Genomic DNA, 19,659 nt, shown 5'->3' with positions numbered 1-19,659 from the left:
GATGGTTCGTTGCCATTTTGTGGACCGCTCTCTCAAGGAGTCTCGTTGGAGACCTGGCCTTGTCTAGAATGGGTCTAAGAGACTGTGTGGGCTTATGTGTTTTCGCAAAAGCGAATAACTTAGGCGTATCTGGTGAGGCCACTACCATCCTTCTCAATTTCAGCTCCCCGGCAAGAGATGTTCTTGTAAAGCGTGTGCACCATGCCTGTAGTTTGTATACAAAATCTTCGTCAATCGGTTCACATTCCGTGTCGGTGATGTATTGTTATGTATATATTATATGTATTGTATATGTATTGAAAGCCGACAAGAGCAGATCATTAGTACTGCTGAAGGAATCCACATACAGAGATCTTATGCAACAATACATCACCGACACGGAATGTGAACCGATTGACGAAGATTTTGTATACAAACTACAGGCACGGTGCACACGCTTTACAAGAACATCTCTTGCCGGGGAGCTGAAATTGAGAAGGATGGTAGTGGCCTCACCAGATACGCCTAAGTTATTCGCTTTTGCGAAAACACATAAGCCCACACAGTCTCTTAGACCCATTCTAGACAAGGCCAGGTCTCCAACGAGACTCCTTGAGAGAGCGGTCCACAAAATGGCAACGAACCATCTAATGGACTACAATCTAATTGTCAAGGACCCCACAGAACTAATAGACATATTAAGGCAAACGCAGCTTACAGATGGGGCACTCTTCACTGTGTTAGATTTTGTCTCATTATACCCATCGATAAAGTTGGAACCATGTTTTTGCGCTCTGAGAGATCTCCTGTTGGCCAAATGCAGAACATCAACACATCCGTAAGCAAGCCCTCGAGCTAGCCCATCTCATGTGTTATAATTCCATATTCCAGTTCAACAACAGAGCGTATATACAGAAACGTGGGGTACCCATGGGCAGCCCGCTATCAGGCAATCTGTGTGAATTAGTTCTACGTAAACTAGAAGAAACCATCATTCCGCAATATAGCGCTAACATAGTTTTAAATAAAAGATATGTGGACGATGTATTCATAGTATGGAAAAAGAACACGAACATCATCGATTTTGTAAATCACATGAACAACAATCTGTACGGGTTAACCCTAAAAATTGACCAAACCTCTAGCAACAATGTCCACTTCTTGGATATAGATATCAAACTAAATGGAAGAGAAATTGAAACTGGTATATACTATAAACCTGGCTACATCCCATGGTTTATTCCAGCAAAATCAGCCGACCCATACACGTATAAAATTGCAGCCTTCCGGGCTTTGGTTAGAAGGGCATATACACACCCTTCCAAGATGAAAGATACTAAGAGGGAGCTACGGAGGATAGAGCGCATCGCGATAGCACATGGACACGAGAAAAATCTAATACGAAAGCTAGCAGGAACCTATGCCAGACCAAGAGGCAAAATACACACGGTAATCGGTTGCAGGAACAGACCAGCCGATACGCAGTAGTCGAGTACAACCAGCGATTAAAGACCTTATACAAAGAAATCGCAACCAAAACGGGTACCAAGGTGCATACAAAAGGTCACAAGATGTTTACAAATTGTTACGCAACGCCAAAGACAAATTGAACCCTCTTAGAGCACCGGGGGTATACAGTATCCCAGTAAGAGATGACAGAGTAGGGCAAGAACTGGTATACATCGGCTCCACGAAAAGATCAATACAACAAAGGGTCAAAGAACATAGGTATGATATAAGCCATCAACGGTGTCCCACCGCCTTATCAACCTACGCAACAGATCCGGAAATACACGCTGACCTGAACAACACCAGATTGATAAACTCAGCATTGCAAATGGATGACATCAGGGCCCTAGAGGCCCTAGAAATATACAGGGCCGGACGCACTGGAAAATGCATAAACACCAAAGACGGCAACACTCTGTCGCACGCGTGGCATTACGTGTGTGACGAATACGAAAAAGGCAACGCGTCATAGCGCACGCGTATAATCAAATTATATTTGAATATTTTGAAAGTTCCTCGAGAAATTAATTCAAAAATTGGAATCCTGCTCTAATGTATTCTTTTGTTCGAATAACCTGAGGCAGTCCTCGGAGAGGACGAAAACGTTCGTTTGGACGATCAAGAAGTACCGGATATTAAGGTTAAACGAAGTGAGTGTGTATTAAGTTAATCGGTATTTAAGTCAAGTAGATGTGGTACATCATTCTATACTTGGAGAGATTAAGCCAATAATGTGAACTCGTGACCTATGTGATAATTTCAAGGTGCTCATGTTGAATGTTTAGAAAGATTTAAGTTTCCATAAATTATGCAGTTTTAAAATCTATAAAATATTTTTTGTATGTAATGTGACAATAAGATCTTAAAGCTGTTGTGAAGTCATAAAGGCTGCCAATTGTGGACCTGAGATAGAAATTTTTACATTAAATAAACATCAGCAAATTTACCATTAAATGAAATATTTAGTTGTTATAATCACATTATTATTTTGTTTACATTTATACAGAATTTATTGATATTTTTCTGTTATAGGTTAAAAAGTTAAATAAAATAAAATTTATAAGCATTGTTTGTTAATTTAAAATATTTTTCAAATTGAATGTTTGACTCATGATTTGGAGTTACTAAATTTTGAATTCAATTTTGACCCATCTTTGGAAAAAGTCCACTGTTGTTGTGCTGTCTTATCATTGAGTTAATGTTAAGCTATTGCAAAAGTTAGCTTTTTCTTCATTCAAGAATTAACTTTAGCTTTGGAAAGAAAAATAAGCATTTTCTTTTTCAATCTGAATGCTATAATTATTGTTAATATATATGCATATTCAATCATAGAAATACATAATTTGTATGGTATTTCTATCAGCATTTTGGTAGCTAGTCAGAGAAACTTTGTGGCAGGCAAATTTGGAAGCTAATGTTGTGCTCGGATAATATTGATTGCCTTGACTGGGCGGATAAGAAAATCAATGAAATGTTCTTTTCAAAGTATGTTTGTAGACTCGTATCATTGATTGGTTGGGGTACCTTTGATCAGAGACGTAACTAGGATTTTGGACGCCTATGGCAAAGAATAAAAATGGCGCCTTTTTAACTTTTATTATTAAAAAAATAATAATTTTATTCTAAAAAAATGCTATTGTAAAAAAATTATCTAATGACATTCAAAATACTATATAAATATAAATATAAAAATTTTTTTGTGTTATTAATTTCGAATACATATACTATTATTCCGAAATCTTCTCGTTGGCGCCTTTATTAAATCGGCGCCTATGGCAGGGGCCACATTGGCCATACCCTAGTTACGGCTCTGCCTTTGATTAAAACAGAATGACAATCTTGGTGATCATTTGAGGAAAACTAACATCTAAACTATCAGAAGATAGGTGGTCCTCAATTTAGAGTTTTTACAGAGAAAATTGTAAGAACTTTATTTTTCAGCAGAACAATGCAAGATTTCATGTGTGTAAGTCCACTAAACAGTTCTTAGATGAACTCTTTAGTGGTCTTAGAAGAGAACATAAATGTGACTGTTAGACAGCTGGCCTGTCCATTATTAAAAACTTGACATACTCTGGTTGATTATGTTATGAGAGCAATGTTTTATATATTTTTTAGCTAATATATCAGAATTGAGAGTGAGATAAATATTGAAATTTCTAATTATTCATGTTTTATTTTAGTGAAGATGTTTGCATCCTCTCAGCCAGTGGCACGGCTGCAGTTCTCAGTGCTTCAAACGATCAAGATGGATTAAACTTCCCGGTAAATGCGGCCATAAACGTGGGGATGATACCAACGCGGCCAAATGTAATTATTCCAACTGCAGACAGAAAAGAAGAAAAGGAATTGCCACGTGACAAAGAAAAACCATTAAGAGTGGATATTAATTTGGCTAATCAAATGAAGCATATTCATATGACAGAATGGTGATTAAAATGTTTTCTATTATATTCCTAATGTTTATGAAGTTTTTAAGCAATTTTACTATGAGTAAAAGCTTAAATTATTTTTAACATGATCAGTTTATTTTTGATGCATTTGTAACTGTCTTTAGAAACTTTAGTTTATACTGATTTAAATGTTTAGCATACAGTTTCTATTTAATAAATAATATAATTATATTTCTAGCATCTAGTAATAAATATCTTAAGCTTATTAGAAAGAATTTTTAATATTAAAGTAAGTTATAATTAATATTAATTAAAAACTTTAACACATGGGTGCTTTTTGTAAAACTTGTAGCCTGATAATGAAATATTGTATTTTTTGTTTTTATACTTGTTTCTTTCAATATAAACACCTGAATCTCAATGCACTTCACAATGAGGCTTTAGTGTCTTTATTCCATCATGGAAGTTGTTCTTCAAGGTTATCAAAATAACCATTTATTGCCACTTTAAACTCATCTCCTGACGAAAATCTCTTATCACGAATTTTTTTAAGATTATAGTATCGATGGAAGTCAGATGGTGTCAAATCAGGCAAGTAAGGTGAATGGAGTAACAATTGTACTTTAGTTCTGTAAATTTTGTCATAGAAAACATTTGTATGGGCACATACATTTTCCTGATGAAAAATAATTGTTTTCTTTGATAAACCATAGTATTTTTTTTTTGTTTAGTTAATCTAAAAAGTTAGCATAATATCCTGTTGTTACTGTTTGGCCCTTTGGAAGATAATCATAAAAATTTCCATAACAGTCTAAGCTAGAACTTTGTCAGTGTGTGTTCATTCTCAAAATCTGTTCTATAGATTTTGAGTAAACTTTGCCATTTTCCATTGTGATGTGATACAGAATCCAAAAATGCAATAAAAAATTGAGATCCATGACATTGTTTTTGAGATTAACTCTGACTCTACTGGAGATGTAATCCACGACCCCCTTTATCTCCCCACCCGTTGACCTTTAACCATCAAAATTTAATAGCATGAATCTTTCTAATACTCAAACCTTCCTGCAAAATTTTAGAAATTTTTGAAAGCACAAGAGTTATTAAGCTTCAAACAGGGTGAAAAAAATTATGCCCTCCCACACACACATTAACATTCATACATACAGAAAAAAGTTCTGAATGTTTTTGCATTTCTTGACATTTCAATGTCTCTTAAGTCCAAAAAGTAAAAATCTTGGGGAGGATCATTTTTTGACTGATTGCTAGGAAAGTAAAAATGGGAGTCCATGACTTCATTTTCAATATACAAAGGTACAGTGGACCTTCGTTATAGCGCTGCTCGCTTTACCGTGCACTCAGTTATAGCACGGGCGATGTTTGCGACGTGATAAGCTCAAACATGTTTATACAGGTCCGTGCGGCATTAGTGAGTAGTGCATTTTATTGTTATTGTGTATTGAATAATTGTATATGTATTCAGTTCCTGCATGTATTTTGAATAGTGTTTAATTATTGTATGCATGACGAGTAAAAGAAAAGCTTACAGTGTGAAAGAAAAGCTTGACATTGTTGCTAAAGTAAAGAGCGGAGTTTCGAAAGCAAACATAAGAAGAGAATATGGCATACCTGAAGGAACTGTAAGGGGTTGGATGGCAGAGGAGACAAAACTGAAATCATTCGTTGATAAGCTTGACCAAGATGCTGGGCTTACTTGAAAAAAGACAACACTTTGGAAAAACTCAAAATGTTGACGATTGTCTCTCTGCATGGTTTGTGCAAAAAAGAAGTGAAGGTATTCCCATATCTGAAACTGCTATAATGTTTCAGGCTGAAAAATTCCATGTAAGCTTAAAAGCAGAAGCAGATTTTAAGGCTTCTGACGGTTGGTTGGGGCGTTGGCAAAAACGACATGGCATCTTCCAAATTTTCATTTCTGGTGAAGCAAAGTCTAGTGATATTGAAGGTGCTGCAGAATTTTCCAAACAGTTCACAATTTCCATTAAGAAAGAAGGGTATACTGATGCACAAGTTTATAACTGATGAGACTGCATTATATTACAGAATGCTGCCAATAAAACCTTAGATGTAAAAAGTAACCCACAAAAGGCAGGATTAAAACTAAGCAAGGAAAGGATAACAGCTTTATTTTGTGTAAATAAGCTGGTAATCACAAGTTGATGCCACTCATTACAGGTAAAAGCCAAAATCCACAATGTTTCAAGTCAATCAATATAAAATCTCTGCCAGTTGTTTATAAAAACAGCATAAATGCTTCGATGACTTCTAACATATTTCATGATTGGTTTCACAATTCCTTTGTTCCCTCTGTGCAAAAATTTCTGAGAGGATTGAGTTTAGATCCAAAAGCTTTGCTTCTCTTAGATAATTGGCCAGCTCATTCACTGACTAATAATCTTGTGTCTGACGATGGTAAAATAAAAGTAATGTATCTTCCAAAAAATACTACTGCTTTTATACAATCCTCAGATCAAAGCATTATTAGTGCTTTCAAAACAAATTACTGAAGAGAAATGATGAAATCATTATTAGCATTAGACATTGACATCAACATATTTTAAAAAAAAAAGGATCTCAAAGACGTGTCCTACAGTATTGGTCTTGCCGGGCAGGCAATCACTTCAAAGACAATTAGAAACTGTTGGAAAAAATTAAATGAATCTAATAATCAAGTTGATCTTGACTAAACCATAACACATTCAGATTCAGCTTCAGATAATATCTTCACTGAGACTGAAGTTTCTCATATCCGGGAAATATTCAATGAGCCAGAAATAACTAATGATTCTTTGACTGATTGGTTAGATGTGGATGCTAGAGAAAATATTTGTCAGAATATGACTGATGAAATGATTATTGAATCCATTTGCGGTGACAAAGATTGTCAAGAAGAAACAGATAATGAAGAAAGTGCCAGTGGGATAGCTGATATACCGCCAACAACCAAAGAAGCAATAATAGCCATGGAAACTGTTATAAAATGAGTTGAATCACAAGAAAATATTAACAGTGTCAGATTGTTGCAATTAGCATCTTTCAAAAGGGAAATGATACAGAAGTTATCAAAAAGCAAACAAACAAAAATTACTCACTTTTTTAAGTGATGTTTTGTAATTGAAACAATGTCGAATACATAGATTTTAGTCAAGTTATAGATAGTGTTTGTTTTTACATACAGTATTGTATTTTCAAGCGTACCTTGTGTATGTAAATAAAATAATACATATACAGTATGTACTGTACAGTACTTATTAAGATGTATAACTATGTTATGTGAATTTTAATAAAACACTTAATAAATAAATTGGTTTCTTTATTAAAATACATAATATGTATGTAGTTGATGGGATGTTTCAATATATAGCTCAAATTGTTTTGAGTAAATTTATTGTGTCGCCACCGTGCTGCTTGGTATAACATGGTTTACCTTATAACGCGGGTGTTGCTTCCCATTCAACATGTGTGTTATATCGGGGGGTGCACTGTATTACAGTGAAATGTCCATGCTCTCTGATGTGATGAGTGCACCTAACGGAATTTAGGCCCTTTTTTAAACTCTTTCCACCCTGTGGGCACTAAGAGGGCTGCTTTTAGCAAGCCCATTATGGATTTGGCCAAGCCTACAGTGAGGTGGTTGGGTGATGAGGGATGGAGCCTGACATATCAGGACAGACTACCCCTGAAAAATTCCTGGGGATTTTTTCAATCCATCTGGATATGATCTCAGGTCTCCCAGAGAGGTAGGCTGCCACCAACTGCTTGGCTATCTGGCTGCCAGAATTTAGGCCTAGTGGTCGAGAATAAAAACAGTAATATGTATGCCTAATGGAAAATAGGTGCAAAAAATGAACAAAACATGAACAAAGCAATCACCATTGATTTCTTTATTCTTGGATTGTCTCTCTGTACCTAGCCAGTGTAAGGATCATGTCTTCCATGACTTGGAGGTACTAGGATAGCCTCTTTTGTGGTGGCAAGTGCAAAGTTCACCTGTCCATGTTTGTCAGATACTGTACAAGGATCACCTTTTCTGTGCATAACAGGTGTAGTGATCGCTTCTTTCCTTCCATCTCTGTTTCAATTCTATTGCAATATGACAAAGTCGCACAATGTCCTAGTTATTTTTATACTTAATTGTATTTTATGATATAATTTTTTTTGTTATATTGAAAAATCAAAAACTTTTGATTTAAAAGACGTAATTTACGTAAAAATATATTTTATTCAGAAAATAAAATTTCTATCTATATTTCATTATGTAACGTGATAAAGGCTTGACAAAAACATTTGTTTTGATTAAATTTAGTTGCTGGAAAAGTGAGTAAGGTGTATTTAGTGTCTTCATATAAAAATATCCCCTTATTGAAGCCATTACCTTCTGACAGACAAATTTGATTTTGTCTTTTACTTTTCTGGCTGTTATGTATGTTGTGTGTGGCTGGGTAGTGTTGAGTTTAGGTGCACACAAAAAATAAAGATGTTGTTCCTTAGTATGCTTTTGTACTGTCTTAATTCTCTATACATTAATTGTGTTAATGCCTGAGATATAACCATATGACAGACATCACAATATATAAGAGAGAAAGTATGGTGATCAGTCAAAAAATAAACTTTCAAGATTTATATTTTTGACTTTGGGACCTTGCAACATTGAGTAATGCAAAAAAATTTTGGAGTTTTCTGTATGTATGTATGTTTGGGTGGATGAGACTTCATGATTTTTGTCACCCACTTTAAAGCCTAATTATGTCTGTTCTCTTTGTCAAAAATTTTTGAAATCTTGCAGGAAGTTTTATGTATTGGGAGATAGTTGCTATTAAATTTTGGTGGTTAAAGACTGAGAGGGTTGGGAGATACATGTGTCATATCTTGAGTAGGGTTGGACTTAATGATGATTTTACTTGTTATTAGCATTTGCATTTTTTATAAACTTATCTCTATCCTGAAAATTAAGCTTTTTGCCATTTATAACAATATATAAAAAATTTTTTAATAAAATATAATTGGTGTCACATGCAATTTTAGATGCTGCTGGAAAAGTTATGCAACTCATTGCAGGATTTTGAAACATTAAATTATCAATTAGCTGTTCAGTATCAAGTTGTTTAAATAGCCCATTTAAAGATACCAATTGTCTATTTTCCCAATAATGTTAATTGGAAATTTGAATTGGTTTGGAATTATTGGCATGATAAGCAGGGTATCGCATTTGTTTTGACAACTACAGTATTTTTTTTCTCTTTCTTAGATAGCTTAGATGACCTTTGTTCTGATTTAACAGCAACTTTCATTTCCTTTCATAGCATTTAATTAATTTGATTTCAAACCTCATCTGGAACCTCACATAATTAACGTTCATTAGTCTCTAAGTGATTTCTCAATAGTGTGTGATAAGTACTAGTAACAGCCATTTACAGTGGTTAGATAATTAATTAATAATAGTGGGTCATGAAGCATAATAATAATTAATGTTGTTGAGACTTGATGTCAGAACCTCTAACACACACTTCTCTAGTTAACAAAAAACTTTTATTTAAACACTACAACTTCACACGTCTGAAGAAAAGAAAGGCGGGAAGAGAAGAACAAAAAAAAGTAGAGGGAGTTCACAGCAAAAAAAATGATCAGTGTTGCCACCAATCAACAGATCTTGAAAATATTAATGTTTTCTTTATTTTTCAACAAATGTAATATGCATCTTGTAAATTGTAATACTTAAACAGGTCAAACTGATAAATGAGTTATGCTTGAAATGCATCTTTGACCAAACATCAACAGTAAAATACTTCTAAACTGGTGATTAAATGTGCCCCTTGTATGATTAGTTCGTAATTGAGGATTTGCAATGGAGAGAGAAGCATCTTTTTATTTCTTTTATTTTGTATATTGTTGGCTTGAGATTTTATGTTGATGTGGGTAGAAAATATGTTGTCTTAGGACTTTCTTAATTCTAAATCAAATAAACACATAAACGAATAACAGAATCAATATATTTAAAAAGCAGTGTTTTTAACTGTAGAGAATTGGATGCTTAGCACTTCTTGGAAATGTCATGTGAATATTTTTATCTCATAAGAAATTGTAATGTAGTAGTTTTATTTTTTTTTATTTTAATACTTGATTGCTATAATTACTATGGAAATGTTCTTGAATTTTTAATATATAGGTTTCTAGTAGTACAGTAGAGCATCGATTATCCAAATCAGTTGGGGACTGGGGTTGTTCAGAAAATCAATTTTTTCGGATAACTAATTATGTTAAAAAAAAATACATTATTAATATAGTATATTAGCATATCCCATGTAATTAGTATATTAGTATATCCGAATAATAGTATATTAATATATCCCATGCTAAAATTTTTCTTTATTGTGTGTGGCTTCGCGTTGAATTTTCGTTGATGATAAGCCTAACAAAAATTTTTATAATAATAATCGTGGCTATTGTATTGTTAAAAATTATTTCTTTATTTTGTACAAACAAAATAAATATATTGAAAAATATAAAAACAAAAAAATTATACTTTAGAAGTTAATCTAGTATCAAAAACATATTGATTCAGCACGACACAGTTAAAATGGAATGCTTTCGGTTAACCAATGTTTCAGTTGATCGGTGTTGGGATAATCAATGCTCTACTGTACTGTATTAGTCTTTTACTCAAGCATCTTCAACTGATGATTATTGATGATTGAATGTGTTTGGATTTTTGAATTTTCAGTTCGTCTTTTTTTTATTAAAGTGTTTTTATTTGTTATTTTGTTAATATTTTATTTTGCTAACAATTTTTTTAATATTTTGGATGATGTAAATATTTCTCAGCAGGTGTAAGATGATTATGAAAATATGTTAACTATTTCTCATTCCCAAGTCTGATTTTGATGTTATTTTATTTAGCTTCTAAAAGTATATAGTAGTAACTTTCATATATGTGAAATCTGTTGTTTTATCACTAAAATATTTAAGATATTTTTCAATATAAAACGTTAATTTTTTTTATTTTGTTAATTTACAAATTTTATTTATGTTTTATTTATTTATTTTATCTTTAAATAATATGAGACTGCTAGAAGAGCTGTTTCCAATGACAAACAAATATAACGTGCACATAAACAGAAAATATAATTAAAATACCGAGAAAAAAATCGACACTAATTACAATACATATCATTTTTACGTAAATTGGTAAAATAATGGTGGTAATAAATAGGTAAAGTGTTGACACACACATGTATTTTATAAATAAAATGTCATTCAAAAAAATAATAGTAAATTGTTTTATTTGGAGCATAAAGTTATAAGAAAATGGAACAAAACATTTAAAAATTTTCTTTGGATATTTGTTTTTAATATTAGCTATAATTTCCTTTAAATGGTAATTTTTGGAAAATATCTGTTATGCAGTTGTTGTTGTTTAACTAAACTGTTTTTCTTTGTAGGACCGAAGATTTATCCGTATATCCAAACTGTGGTTTGTGTCACATTCCGTACTCTGAATCCAGTGTCCCTTTTCCTGTTAATCTTGTGCGATGCCACATATGCAGGTAATGTTTAATTACTTATAATATTGTATTAATCCTGCATTGAATTTTTTTCTCAATGTCATATGATTAATTTACAAATATATATTAAATGTTTTTAGAAAGAAAACAGTTATTATGAATATAGTAAATATTTAAAAATGTTTATTTGTTAAACAGATATCCTTTTTAAGAATTCCACTGGATGGAAGTATTAAAACTGACCAATGCATATCCATGTTTAATTGAGTTTTCTTGAATTTCTTTTCTTGGTTTTTATCTTTGTCAGCATTATCTGGTTGTGAAATGGTGTTGTTTATAATTTTTTTGAATTTTAATGTTTTCTTGTCTTTTCAATGTCTCTAATAAATGATTTTCATTGTTTATATCTAGTGTACTATGGTTGGTTGTAGAGTTTGTACTTTTGGTATTTTTGTTTCCTTTTGTACTCTTTTCATATCCATATATTGTGTGATTGGTCCTAACATGTTTCGTCAGATAGAGATTTTACAATAAATAATGCCCAAGAAAATTTTGACAAACTATGCAGTATAACATTCTTATTTGGACTCAGAGAATGAAAATAATCAAATTTAACATAGAAGGAAATATTATATATGAACAAATGAAACAGCTGGAAGTTAAACTTTAACATATAAACTGCCATCAGTGGTACTGTTAGTTCTTAAAACATTCATGGCAAACTTTAGTCACTCAAAGTCACCTTACTTACACCATTTTAAAAATTTGCAAAAATTCAATGTTTATCATACACATCAGAAAAAAATCATTTATATTCATTACATTATGTAGTTGTCAACAGTACAGTTTATTTTAATTAATTGTAAAAAATTACTTACAAAAAATTATATATAATCACTTAAATTTATAATGAAAAATTACATTACTTTGATAACAGATAAAATTTTGCAATTACATATTTTATTTTTGCACCAAGGAGAATATTCTTCTCTATATTTTGATATAACATTTATAAATATTGACATATTTGTTCCTGAAATATTCCACTTTATATCAAGCAGTTTGCATGTACCTGTTTCACACCTCTTTGCTAAACTTAGACATCTCTTCATAAAAATTAACAGAGAATTCAATTTTTATCATAGACAGATGAAAAATATCAGTTATTTATTACAAACTGTAGTAAAAAAATGAAAAGAAAAAATCTTTACCAAGAAACTCAAGCACAGCATGTGTTTCTTTTGTTTGCAAAAAAAATCAAAGTAAATAAAATTCAGAGGGTGCTTTGGAGAATTTTAAAATATCACCCCCATTTTACTAGTTTAAAATTTTTTTTGCCACTTTAAATTATTTTTCACCAACAGTTTTAGTTACTTATTAATGCTGGTGCTGGTAGCTTTATCAATTTGGCATTTTTGAAGCAAATGTAATAAGTTAAGCTGTCACTTACAAGAAGAGGATCAGATGTTTGGATCTCCAATTCTAATGAAACATGGTGAGCCTGTAGCCTTAAACACAAACAGCTTCTCATGCAAATAATAGAACCCACTTTCAAGTGTTTCCAAAAATTGGGCCTCTAAAAATTTAGTGTTTAGCTTATAAGTCTTTGGAAGTTTTACATCCCAGAATGGCAATAACCAAGTGAATGAGATGATGTAGGTTTAAACCTTTGGCATTTTAGTTTAGTTTCTTTATGTGTAACATTATTATTTTACTGCATTATTAGCATTATTATTTCTTTCATTTACAGCTTATCACAATTTTTAATCTCTTGTTTTATATCATTTCCTGACATCCATTTGTCATTAAATAAAAAAATCCCCATCTGGAAATGCTGGGTGACATTGCAAAAAACTGCCTTTGGTTCTTAATGTCACTTCCTACTTTTTTTGCCCAAGCTTGTCACGTGATGTCATGAAATTGCTAAGAGAGCATATACTTTTTGTTTCAGATGGATTGATCTGTGAGATTGGATCAATCCATGTCATGTGATACAGATCACTTCTGTCATGTGTTTTAGTTAGCAGAAAGTATACAAGTAGGATAGAATCGTATTTACACTGTGAATAGATCTGCCTACAAAATGGCAAAAAAGGGAGAGTGTATTCCATACATTCTTGCTGTATAATCTTGCAAAATTGTCTCTAAATAATTATTTTATCTCAGTTTATCAGATATTTCAATAATAATGTTTTTACTTACCATTTATAAGTTTTAAGTACAGTATTTTTAATTGTTGACAGTTAAATGTATTTCTTTGCCATTAAGTATAAAGCTATAAGCTTGACTTTAACCATTGTGGTCACCATCTTTAATTTTTTTTATTTGATTTGAACAATCCTATCATTCACTCGGATTAGTTTGATTGTGATCCAGTTAATCCTAGATGACGTTTGTATGTGTAGATAGAGATTGATCAGAATGTTTTAGTTTGTTTGTATACAGGATTTGAATGATCAGAGTAATTTTGGATCAACTTGATTCAAAAAGTGTAAGCACCCTGGGTGTGTGGTCCACAGGACTTCCATTGTAAGGAAGAAGCAGCTCGACATTTTGCCGTTTTTCCGAAGTGTGATTAGTGATTCAATTTTATGCTGAAACAAGTGAACTAGAGTTTTTATTGACACTTGCAATTGCCAGTACTATATTTTTATTGCCACTTTCATAAAAATATTGCTAACTGGTGATTTTGGCACTATACAGTGCAACCCCTGAAAATTGTAACAAAAGTAAATAATAAATAAATAAATATATTTATTTATAAATAACTATTTTCCATGATGCTCAACTGATAATAAATTGTCATTCTATTGTATTGATGACTTAAGATCCAATACAATTAAAGGTACAGTACAATCCATAGAAAGCAGATAGCCCTTCAACACTGCAAAAACCTGAACAAAAATTAACTCCAAAAAACTTTCAGTCCAGTAAAATATAGAAAGTTTATTATGACATGAATGTTTTTTTTTTTTAATCATGTATTATGGACATTTTTAAGTTCTAGAGTGAAACAGAAAACAAATTTGAAATTATAAGCATTTGAAAAATGTAAATTTAAGTAGCGAGTCACATGCACGGGAACATAAATATAATAAGTAAAATGTAGAAAATAAGATTAAAAATTAGCATGGAAAATATTAAATACAAAATAAAAAAATTAAATAAATAAATACAGTGAAATATACAAATATAATGAGTAAAAACAAATAAAGCAAAAGGTGATGAATACTATAAAACTTGAAATAATGTCGTCTAAGCATGTGATGCCACTGCATAATGTTTGAAGTTAATTGCAGTCTTTTTCTTGATAGCTATATAAATTTTTAGACTTTCCAAATATCTAAGTTATCTTGGTGCCAAGGCACAATGTAGTATGTACAGTACACACTAATAAAAGAATGATTAATGTCACAGTCACGGGCAAAGACCTCTAAGGCAATTTTACATAGGAACTTCCTAATTATGTCTTAATGTTCCTTGATTCTAGTGTTCAAAGATTGTCACTCCAACATTTGTAGCAATGATTCACTCTGTAATCCTGTAAAGGAATTGAGTACATCCTAGGTAGATTCCTCTTATTAGTGGGATTCTTATCATTCCTGAGTAATAAGAAGGCATTTTGGAGTGTTTTGTTTAATCAATTGAAGTTGTTCATTTAACCTGAGCAAAATATGGAAATTTGACCTCATCACAAAAATCCAAGTTTTCTACTACACCAGTAAAGCTATATTTCTTCGTGCATTTTAAACCGGGATTCTAGCCATCAAAAAAATATGTCAACCCTTGTCAACAGTTTTAAAATAACTTGCTTAAATTTAGTTACACCTGGCAAGACCATAAATATAACAGTGAGATTTTAGATGAAAGCTAAGCATTACCTCTAATAAACAATGTATATGATTCTAAGTCAAATTGATGGATCATCATCATTATCATCCACTTAGTCTTGATTTTTATAGGCCAAGTCTCTTCTGTCTGACTAATGTGTACAGGAAGAGAAGTACAGACAATTCTAACAATATGTCAGCCAAATCACAAACATCAATAATGCATCACCACAATTCATCTACGATTCAGCCCAAACTGAGGTGTATGGAGGAAAATGATGGCCAATATAACTCACCAGAGATTTATAAAGCATACATCATTTCCCTATTTTACATTTTCAATGTGAAATTGATGATGATGATGATGATGATGACTTCTATTTTATATAACTTATAAAAAACATAATTTATGAGAGATTGCCAATAGGGAAAAAGGGGGAGGTTAATCCTTATTTTTGTCAACATGAACGAGGGGTGAGGGAGGAATGTGCGTGTGGTTGTCAACACTGAAATGGGTCATTTTTATATAACAAGCTGTTTATTTGGAAAGTGATGCTTACACAATTTCTGTCAAGAACTTTTCTCTATGACAGAAACAGTGTGGAAAGTTCAGTCTGTAGTTCATTGTTATTGGTTGTCCAATGGCGATCTGAGGTTTAGTAGTAATCAAACAGAGCTTTGATTGCAGTTGGACTGCCCCAGGGCAGGCTGGCTGGAAGTCAGATGTGATTTTTGGCAGAAGAAAGATGAAGTCCAAGACAAGAGGGACACCACACAGAGGATAAACAGGTTAAGCTAGGGAGATGTGACAACTTTTGTTCTTAAATTTTAGAGTTTTTAAATTATTTATTCCTGAAATTCTTAATTTGATTAGTTCTGATTTTCTCTCTCCACTTTTCCAATTGGTCTCTTTCCTGTTTCTGGGTGAAATTAGATGACCATATTGGTGTGGGAAGATATCAGCTCTCTTAATTAATTTGACCCCTTTGTTTGATTTGATCCACAAGTGTTGATTGAACTTTGAAATTTTTGCTTATATCTCAAGTGATATTTTCTTTTCTGACACCTAGGAATTTTTTACAATTAATAAAAGTTACAATGTGATAGTTTTTCTTTCAAAGGAATGCTACATTTCTTCCTTTATTTCCAAATGTGACATCTACAAGCATCAGTCAAAGCTCAATGTTTTTCAAGTGACATTCTAAACATTCCCATCCATGACTTTATTTGGGTCGACCATACTGTTTATACTGTTTATACCTACTATTTTACACATTTTGTTGTTAATAAAATATTTAAGTGAATGGAATTTTTGGGCATTTAATGAGGGATTCAGACTCTGTCCAGGACTCACATAATTAAGCATGACTTAAATTTATATAAATTTTGTTATTAACATTGATAAAATAATTAAAGAAGACTAAAAGTTTGTTTTGGTTAGCACAAATTTCAATTAGTGAGCATGTACTATATTTCTTGTTTTATTTCTTGGAATGTTTTGTTCTTGAAGAATTCTCAGTTATTCATAAAAATATGTGAATCTGTTTGAACTTTAAATATATATGTTGAGTAAATTATTTTTTGGATTACAGTGAATATAATTTTATAAATATATAAATAAAAAATTTATTTTGATTTTATTGTTTCTTGCAGAAGAGCCAAAGTCCCAGATGTTCTTTTCATGACAATAGAACCACCTAGTAATATTCCAATAACTGGAAAAGGCTGTTTTATACAAGCTAGGTTTGTGATTTTATTTTAATGTACTGAATTTTCTATGATTTTATGAGGCTTTTTGTTAAAAAAAATTTGGCAAGTAGCAAGATTCCATGGGTGCCTTAAGGCTATATCAATCATTTTATCTTCACATATACATCCAAAACACTCAAAACAAACATTCAAAAACAAATATTATAAACCTATGCAAACATCCACAATTGCCTTCAATCAATCCTCTGTATGAATTGATTGCTAAAATGAAGAATGCTAGACTCATTTACAGAAGAAACCAGCCAAATCATATTCCAGCTGTTTTATAATGAGAAAGAAATGTGATATTCAGTTAGGACACAAGCAGGGTCTGTACAGACCTGCTAAGTCAGGGAAGGTCAGGGAATAAGATTTTTAGCAGGGAAAGTCAGGGAATTCACAAATACCATGAAATCTGTCTGTCACACTCTTGTTTTTGACCTGAATATATACATCTTTAAGTTTGGTTCAGTATAGGGTTCTATGAAAACTGGAGCAACCAAAAGAATGGCAAATCTTGTTGTGCTTATATCTCATAAACTACAAGATAGGTGACATTGCAAAACTGGAGACGATGTTTATCAATGTAATTAGCCTGGAGGAGCAGTTTGAGTATTAATGTGTCACAAATGAAAAATTAGATATACAACTACAACTAGCTTAATATCAAAATGTATACTAAAATTTAAATCTCCTGCATTTCAATTTTTCTTCAAAATCGGCATGAACTTTCTGGCCAACCCAATAGTTTCAAAAACAGTCCAATGCTGAAACAAGATATCTTGGGTCCACCGGTCAAGGTCAGCAGGTTGTGACCTGAGATATGTTGGGAATAACATGGGACAGGTTAATAAATTTACATAATTTTGTGCAAAATGGGCTTAAGTAGACTTGTCCGAATATTACATAATGGAAAGGGGAATGCAGAGACTAATAGGTGAGGAAATGATGTCATAATTGGATCATGGAATCACAGATGAAATTACCTGTAAGAACCTCTGCACAAGGGGTGTCTGAAATACTTTTAATTGACAGATTTTAAACAAGGTGTGAATACATAGGAGTCATCTTATACACTGTCTTATCTAGTATATATGAACATCTTGTGGATATAAATGAAAGAAGAAAACTCATTTATTACGTGTTATAAGAATTATTATTTAAACACCCAGAAAAACTCAGTTTATTTGCACATAATTTTACTTTTCTCTCTCTCTCCTGTATAATGGAGAATATGGCAATTGGTCAAAAATTGACCTCCCAAGATTTTTTCATTTTTGGATTCAGGAAACTTTGAAACAATTGAAAAATGCAAAGAATTTGGGGTTTATTCTGTATGAATGAATATTAGTGTAAATAAGGGCATGATTTTGTTCACTCTCTTTGAACCTTAATAACTCCTGTGTCTTTTGTTGGAAATTTCTGAAATTTGCAGTGGCGTTCGAGTATCAGGGACTATTAAATTTTAGTGGTCAAATGTTGACAGGGTATGGAGATAAAGGAAAGTTATGTATCATACCTTGAGTAGGTTGGACTTAATGACAATTTTACTTGTTGTTAGCATTTACAATTTTTTTAATAAAATCATCTCAAATCATCTACTCTCAAAACTAAGCTTTTTGCCTTTTTATAATAATTAAAAATATAAAAAGTTTTTAATAAAATATGATAACAAATGGCACCATACAGTTTGAAATGTGCCAGGAAAGTTAAACAACTCATTAATGGATTGTTTTTTGTTTAATTTTCGTCGGATGGATAAATATATTTTTTACAAACAAGAGACAAGTCGCTCCAAAATTTATTAGACGATCACCATTTACACTGATGTTCCAGAACAATTTTATAGACAGCCGGACCTTCCTTTTTAGGCTACTCAACTGCCTATTCTTTAAAAAGTTCCTTTAAAAAACACAGAAAAACCAATAAAGTTAAAAAAGTTAAAAAATCTTTAAAATTGGTATGGTAATCTTACGACATCTTCTTTAGGTCATCCTTATCCCGTCGAGATCTCGGATTGTTTTTTTTAAAATGTTAGGCTCCAAATGATGTTTTCAGCAGGCAGTCCATAATACAGCACAGAAATATTTGATTGTCTTCACTCTGCTGTGATGATTTATCTAGATCAGCTGCATCATTCACAGATTCAAACTGCTTTATGCTTTGCTGCGAGGAACCTGCTTCTCCTAATGAGTCTCCTTCTGTGTTGAATTCAAAACTTTACAATTACATAAACCCTCTTTTAAGTAGAGTCACACTTTAGATAACAACTTTTGTGTTTTATAATAATAGAAATTCAAAAATCACTAATGCAATGTTGTTATCAATATGAACAGGAAACAAAATCTTTTATTACAGAACTGCCTGGATGTGTGCAAAACACAACAATATGAAAGGAACATGTTTCTGCAAGCTAATCCTATCAATGAGTCAACTAAAAGAGAACTGAGGGGTGTTCAGGTTGGTTCATGGAAGAATTGAACTTAGTGTAGAAGAGGGGAGGCCAGTTGGATAAAATACACAAAAGAATACATATTTTTCAAGTGAAAGATTTCAAATACAAATGCATTAAAAAAATAATCAGACGGTACTTGAAGGAATTTAGGGTACTAGCCTAGTTTCCCTAGTCTATTCTTGGCATGCTACTGTTTACAAGAAATATAGAAGACCTAAAGC

The 19,659-nt window shown here is 32.1% G+C and overlaps 1 protein-coding gene across 2 annotated transcripts in view; it reads left to right on the top strand.

Annotated features, from left to right (window-relative positions):
• Positions 1–19,659, top strand: part of LOC136975644 (C2 domain-containing protein 5) — a 214,485-nt gene that overhangs the window by 83,265 nt on the left and 111,561 nt on the right. For both annotated transcript variants that reach the window (XM_067270731.1, XM_067270732.1), the window contains exons 14-16: positions 3,672–3,917; positions 11,342–11,446; positions 16,888–16,977. In XM_067270731.1, coding sequence (XP_067126832.1) covers positions 3,672–3,917; positions 11,342–11,446; positions 16,888–16,977 — 441 coding nt within the window. The remainder of the gene's footprint in view (positions 1–3,671; positions 3,918–11,341; positions 11,447–16,887; positions 16,978–19,659) is intronic.

Source organism: Centruroides vittatus, unplaced genomic scaffold, assembly GCF_030686945.1.
Source record: "Centruroides vittatus isolate TY-2023 unplaced genomic scaffold, ASM3068694v2 contig_377, whole genome shotgun sequence".
In the NCBI taxonomy this organism is placed as follows: domain Eukaryota; kingdom Metazoa; phylum Arthropoda; class Arachnida; order Scorpiones; family Buthidae; genus Centruroides; species Centruroides vittatus.
Note: the sequence above shows the minus strand (reverse complement) of the source record. Positions and strands in the feature narration are given on the sequence as shown.